Source organism: Sinocyclocheilus anshuiensis, unplaced genomic scaffold (genome assembly GCF_001515605.1).
Source record: "Sinocyclocheilus anshuiensis isolate Anshui unplaced genomic scaffold, SAMN03320099.WGS_v1.1 scaffold213, whole genome shotgun sequence".
NCBI lineage: Eukaryota > Metazoa > Chordata > Actinopteri > Cypriniformes > Cyprinidae > Sinocyclocheilus > Sinocyclocheilus anshuiensis.
The window spans coordinates 1,046,671-1,052,446 of record NW_015540860.1 but is presented as its reverse complement, the minus strand read 5'-3'; the positions used below and the strand labels follow the sequence as shown (position 1 = coordinate 1,052,446).

The 5,776-nt window shown below is 37.2% G+C and overlaps 1 protein-coding gene across 2 annotated transcripts; it reads left to right on the top strand.

The window, feature by feature from the left end:
- Nucleotides 1–974: 974 nt before the first annotated feature.
- LOC107687991 (C-type lectin domain family 4 member E-like) lies at nucleotides 975–3,598 on the top strand. 2 transcript variants are annotated; one of them, XM_016485521.1, is made up of 7 exons: nucleotides 975–1,052; nucleotides 1,293–1,383; nucleotides 1,754–1,774; nucleotides 1,861–1,947; nucleotides 2,069–2,208; nucleotides 2,686–2,798; nucleotides 2,952–3,598. In XM_016485521.1, exons 2-7 carry the CDS (start codon nucleotides 1,314–1,316, stop codon nucleotides 3,106–3,108), a joined length of 588 nt encoding a protein of 195 aa, XP_016341007.1. In that variant the 5' UTR covers nucleotides 975–1,052; nucleotides 1,293–1,313; the 3' UTR covers nucleotides 3,109–3,598. The 2 variants fall into 2 exon arrangements, with proteins under 2 accessions (XP_016341007.1, XP_016341006.1); XM_016485520.1 differs by having other exon boundaries at nucleotides 1,293–1,387; nucleotides 1,701–1,774.
- The last annotated feature ends 2,178 nt before the right edge of the window (nucleotides 3,599–5,776 follow it).

Sequence of the window (5,776 nt, the reverse complement as noted above, 5' to 3'; positions counted from 1 at the left end):
ATACAAATTAGCACAAGTCAAGCTGCGATACCAAACAGGACCACAGGGAGACGCCAAAGACCACTAAATCACCTGCCTTTACTACTATACGGATCCATTCAGAATCGCTAAATCTCTGACCACCGCATAATCAGCGGTCATTATAAAACACTCTTGCTTTCAAGCCAAATACATGCTGAAAATAATAATTTTACTGACATCTGGACGTAAGTCACTATTCTCTCCGCAATCGCTGATGAAATCGGCCGTGTTTTAAATGATGTGATCGAAAAAGCCTGCTTCTTTTATTTTTAAGATAATATTTTCATTATAAAGTACTGATTCAAATTAGTAATCAATAATTAATTATTATTCTACTACTCTGTGGGCCTCCCCTGACATGCTCTCGCGCCCCACACACTCCACTTGCATTAATTTACGTGATTGGTCGACCCTGAAGCTTTTACTCTTGAGTACCGGCAATATGTCAGAAGTGCCGGTGTTGTGCCCAATTCTGACCCCTGCCAGATTATTACCCCCCTAGTATTGGTAGGTTTAGGGTTAGGTGTGGGGGAGGGGTTAGGATTAGGCACTGCGTACCGGCCCACTTCAAGCACTGCTCAAGAGAGCAAAAGAATAGCACGTATTGTTTCAATTAGCTGTACATATGAATCAACAGTCACTGTTCAGTGTAAATGCAAGTCTTTATCGTTCATTAAATGAAATATTATTAGGCCTACGTATACGAGATTTCCTTTGGAACACTTCATATGTCATGCTGCTGCATTTATTTTAGATTAGAGCTGACATGTGTAACTTTAAAAAGCCAACAGGCATGCAAAGAGCTCGTGCACAGTTGTTTTTCTGACTTACCACTAAGATATTTATATTTTATAGCTACTTTGTCATGCATTTCTGGCATCTGTGATGTTCTTGGCAGAAAACCCCGAGCTTTGGTTTGGCTGGGTGGAGAGGACCAGCCCCTCTGGCGTCATCCTGCCATTCCACACAGTCTTCACTTTCCATGTTGTGCCATGGAAAACTCTATGTGTTGCAAGGAAACAAGCTGATCAGTAAGTTGAATTTTTCTTAAAGATTATTTACACTTTGAAGATTAAACAACTGGAATTCAGAATGTTTTCTCATTGTTTATTGTTTTATTTGCTCATAACAGTAGGCTATTGCATCTTTTGCATTGAATGTAACTGATTTATTGTGATGTTTGAACCTCTAGTAGCCTATTTCAGAGAACGTTGTAAAAGTGGCATTGTCTCATGCATTTTCAGATTTACATTTTTTGTCATTATAATCAGGCTATAGGCTGACCTCAAGGAATGCAGTCCAACAAACTCTCAGATGATGTGGAGGGAAATCCTGACAGGGTGGATCCCTTCTACCAGCAAGGCAAGTAAAGTAGTATCATTGTAGCTTATTATAGCAGAGACAGTGGCTATGGGTGTCGGCTGCTACACTGGTTAGAAGCTTCAAGTCCAGGTAGGAGTTATCTATGAACTGAAAAGGACTCCTATCTGCTCCTATCAATCCATCAGGCATTTATTAATTGCATAACATATTGCTTTAAATAAAAATGTGAGCTAAATGACAAGTAAAACATAGTGGTATATGGTACATAAGCTCATCTAATGGTGTTTGCAATATGTCTGATTGAAATTTTTATATAAACTATTGACGTTTGTTTATTCACTGTAATATTCAGGCAGAGTGGCTTGTGTCATGTTCATGGTTCTCCTCCTACTTTCATTCTTGGTAATAGGAATCGTAACAGGTCTCAACTGTAAGTCAGATGTATAATGTCTCTCAGCAAATTTGTATGGGTTAATTGTTGTGTAACTGGTTTGTTTTTAAATTAACATCCTCTAGTCAAGAAGAATTCACAAGAGGATCAGACCAGAGGTCTTCTTTCTGATGATATTACACCCATCCCATTCCAGTACAAAGGTGACAGAGGTAAAAAAAATGTTTTAAAAAAACATTTAAAATGAATACAATTGGCAGATTATAATTATAAATGTTTTTTACATTGGTGAGCAAGTGTCTATAATAGTGTGGGTTGTTTTCTTAAATACAGGGCTCTGCTCGGATGGTTGGGTTTTATATAGGAACACCTGTTATTTGATAATGAATGTTTATGGTACATGGGAATTATCAAAGTCTTTATGCCATGACTTTGGGGCGCACTTGATGGTTGTGAACAGTGAGGAAGAGCTGGTAAGAACATGAGTTTATAATTTCATCTTCATTTACCTTTCTGTTCAAAAGTTCTGGGTCAGTAAGTTTAAAAAAAAGAAGAAATTAATACTTTTATTGTTCAAAAGTGACAATAAAGACATTTTAAAAGGATTTCTATTTCAAATAAATGCTGTTTATTTCAACAATTAAAGAATCCTGAAAAAAATGTACCACAGTTTCCTCAAAAATATTAAGCAGCACAACTTGATAATGATAAGACATGTTTGTTGAGCAGCAAATCAGCATATTAGAATTATTTCTAAAGGATCATGTGACACTGAAGACTGAAGTAATGATGCTGAGAATTCAGCTTTCCCATCACAAGAATATATTTTTAAATATATTAAAATAGAAAACACATCTTAAATTGTAATAATATTTATTTCTGTTTTTACTGTATTTTTTGATTAAATAAATGCAGACTTGATGAAGCACATTGTTGCCTCTTTATTTCAGGAGTTCATTTCAAGAGTGGTTCAGAAGAGGACTGACTATTGGATTGGTCTCAAGAGGGACAAAATGGGCCAGTGGTCCTGGGTTAATGGAGATCATTATCATTCAAATCCACAGTAAGAAATCATTGGCGTACATTATAAGCATGTGTTTTAGGCTGTCTGTAATTGTTTTTAAAAGTTATGAAAAAACAGAAGTGATACTGTATAACATACCAACCAGATCAGTACTTCTCCTTCTGAATTCATTGTGTTTTGTGTTCTTTTCAGTTTCTGGGATGAAAATCAACCTGCTCATTGGGATATGGCGTCCTGTGCTCACTTAAAAGGATCTGACACAGTGCATCGAAAGCTGATGCAAGATGCTGACTGTCACAGACAACTGTATCACATTTGTGAACGCAAACTAGAAAAAGGCATGCGGTAGGAAACTTCGCCATCACGTCAACTGCATTAGACTCTCCTAAAACCCTGCTCCGGACATGCTCCTTCTGAAATTGTTAGATGTTTGTAGATGTCCTCTTTTTGTTTGTAAACTGTACTTGCCTGACTAATGCACATTTAATGTACTTTTGCTATTCCTAAATCACTTTTTATAGTGTTCCAGTTTACAGTCCTGTTATTTGAACACATCCAGTTAAGTAAAATGTTCACTAAAATTAATAATTGGTTCAATTCATTTTTGGCCCAATTTAATTGAAGAGATCAATTAATAATCATAATTATTATGCAATCATAATTAGTTATGTAATTAATCGAAATCCAGGGTTAGATTTGAAGTAATGCTGACCTCGTTTGGTGAGACGGATGAACTTTATGTAAATAGAGTCTTCTTAAAGGGGTCATGGCATGAAAAATCAATCTTTTGGCATAATGAGGTCTTTGTACCATTAAAACATCCTGCAAGTTTCATAGCTTAAAACGTCCTCCTCATTATATACAAAGCATTTATTTAATCAAGCTCCAAAAACAGCTCGTTTTGGATCCAATGGGACAAGGTGACTTCACCTGGGTGCAGTACTTTGCATAAAACACTGCCTCCAGAGCAAGACAATAGTCGAATAGTCTTCTTCTCACCATAGGCCCCGCCCACTGGCGTTCCTTTGACGGCTTGACACTTGTGCTGCGTCCGAGAACTCTAAAATGCTGCCTTCGGAGGCAGCATTCTAAGGCAGGAAAGCATCAAGGCACGTCTGAATCCAAATTCTGCTTTACTTCCTGTCTCCGGAGGTACCTTCTTCTGATCGAATTTTGAAGGCAGCATAGATGTAGCATTCGCTGCCTTTGATATCCCACAATCCCGTGCGTTCCATTCCGTGACGGTTGAGCTAAAAAATAAAGATGGCGTCTGAAAGTTGCATTTGGTGGTCAGTTTGTGTGTAAATGTATGTTTCTGACTATCTTTTTGTAGTTGTGATGTTATTTCTAGCGAGAAATCAGTATTATAGTAATTAAATATTCGTTTAGTTATCACAAAAACTCGTTCTATTTTGTTGTAGAACATTAAACCGTTACGCTGCCTCAGAAGCCTGTCCGAAATCAGTTTCATGAGGTGCCTTCGTGCAAAAACGCTGCCTGCAAAGTCATTGCCTCATATGGCAGCAAGTCATAATCACGCTGAATGCAGTGTCGCATCGCCTCAAAAGCAAACAGAAATTATAATCACTGCCGCTATCTTGTCTACACTGGATACAGTAAGGGCCGGATTAACAATAGGGCTAGGTGGGGCTGAAGCCCCAGGGCCCGAGCAACGAGGGGGCCCGTGATTGGCTGTGGAGTAGATTGACTGAAGCGCCAATCGCCAAAGCCCCTCCTCTCTTCACTTCGTTCTGGCATAATCTGGAAATGGTCACGCAAAGAACAATCTTCGATAAGTAAAAATGTCAGCTATTCTAAAAAAAAATGTGAGAGAGGGGCTCAAAAAACAAGAAAAACGTAAAAGACAAACAGCAGATAAAACATAGTCAGTAAAACCCCCAGCTATCAGGTTATTTTACTAAAGATTATGATGGAGTAGAAGTTGTGAAACAGCAAGTGGACCGGGCACATGGAGCAGATCGTCCACACAGATTTTAGGTTAGGTTGATTATTAACTTGATGGATGTATTTGGCTTTTTGTGTTTGAACAAACTCTATATATTCGCTTAAGGGTTGGGAAATAACCCGGTAGAAAATCGTTTTGTTTTAAGCAAGCTTAAACGCGTTTTAAGCATTGTGGTTTAAAAACAAATGGTTTTAAACTATTCATGGACATTAAGCAGCGGGGCAGAATTCTTGTTGGTAAATGCGCGCGTTAAGACGGTTTCAGACTGATACAGCGCCTGACTAAACCTGAGTTATTTTTGCGCCTTGTGCTTAAACGTTCAACTACATAGTTATGTGCCAAAATGCCAGTCTTTGCGAGTATCCTCGTCAACACAGTCAGTTGTGTCTTACATGAACGTTAATAGTTAAAGATAAAGCATGTGTAGTAGTAGCATAGGCTATATGAGATCCTGGCATTATATGATCTTCACCCAAAAATTAAAATACTGTCATCATTTACTCACCCTCAAGTTGTTCTAAACCTGTATGAATTTCTTTGTTCTCCTCAACAAAACCGAAGATATTTTGAAGAATGTTTATAACCAGAAAGTTTCTGGTCCCCATTGACTCCAATTTTGTATTTATTTTTTTGGTTACCAGTATTGTTCCAAATATATTCTTTTGCGTTCAACAGCAGAAGGAAACTCACTCACTGTCCTTGACTGAATCACTTTTGTAAAATAAGTAAGAATGAATGTATATTGAATTTATACAGTGAAGACTATTCAGTCTATTTGTACATTTACTTTATACAATATAATATTTCTTGTTCATTTTTTAAGTTTTTCAAGTAGGTTGATTTCGTATGTATCTCCATTCCAAAATGCTTTAATGTGGTCTTATTATTATTAATTGCTCTTTGTCTGCTTTGTGAAGTAACTTCACTGTACTTAAAGCAGACAAAGACCCCTTATAAATAATAATAATAATAGTTTTTCTCAAACAGCCATAAGATCTGATATCAGATCAGATGAATGTGTACACATTTGCTTTGAACTATTTTTATTGTA

Excerpts from the sequence above, each read along its gene's own strand:
- LOC107687991 (XM_016485520.1), top strand. The coding sequence starts at position 1,314 with ATGCAGTCCAACAAACTCTCAGATGATGTGGAGGGAAATCCTGACAGG. Across the intron at positions 1,948-2,068 it reads CCAGTACAAAGGTGACAGAG|GGCTCTGCTCGGATGGTTGG; the intron begins GTAAAAAAAATG and ends TCTTAAATACAG. Across the intron at positions 2,799-2,951 it reads CATTATCATTCAAATCCACA|TTTCTGGGATGAAAATCAAC; the intron begins GTAAGAAATCAT and ends TGTTCTTTTCAG.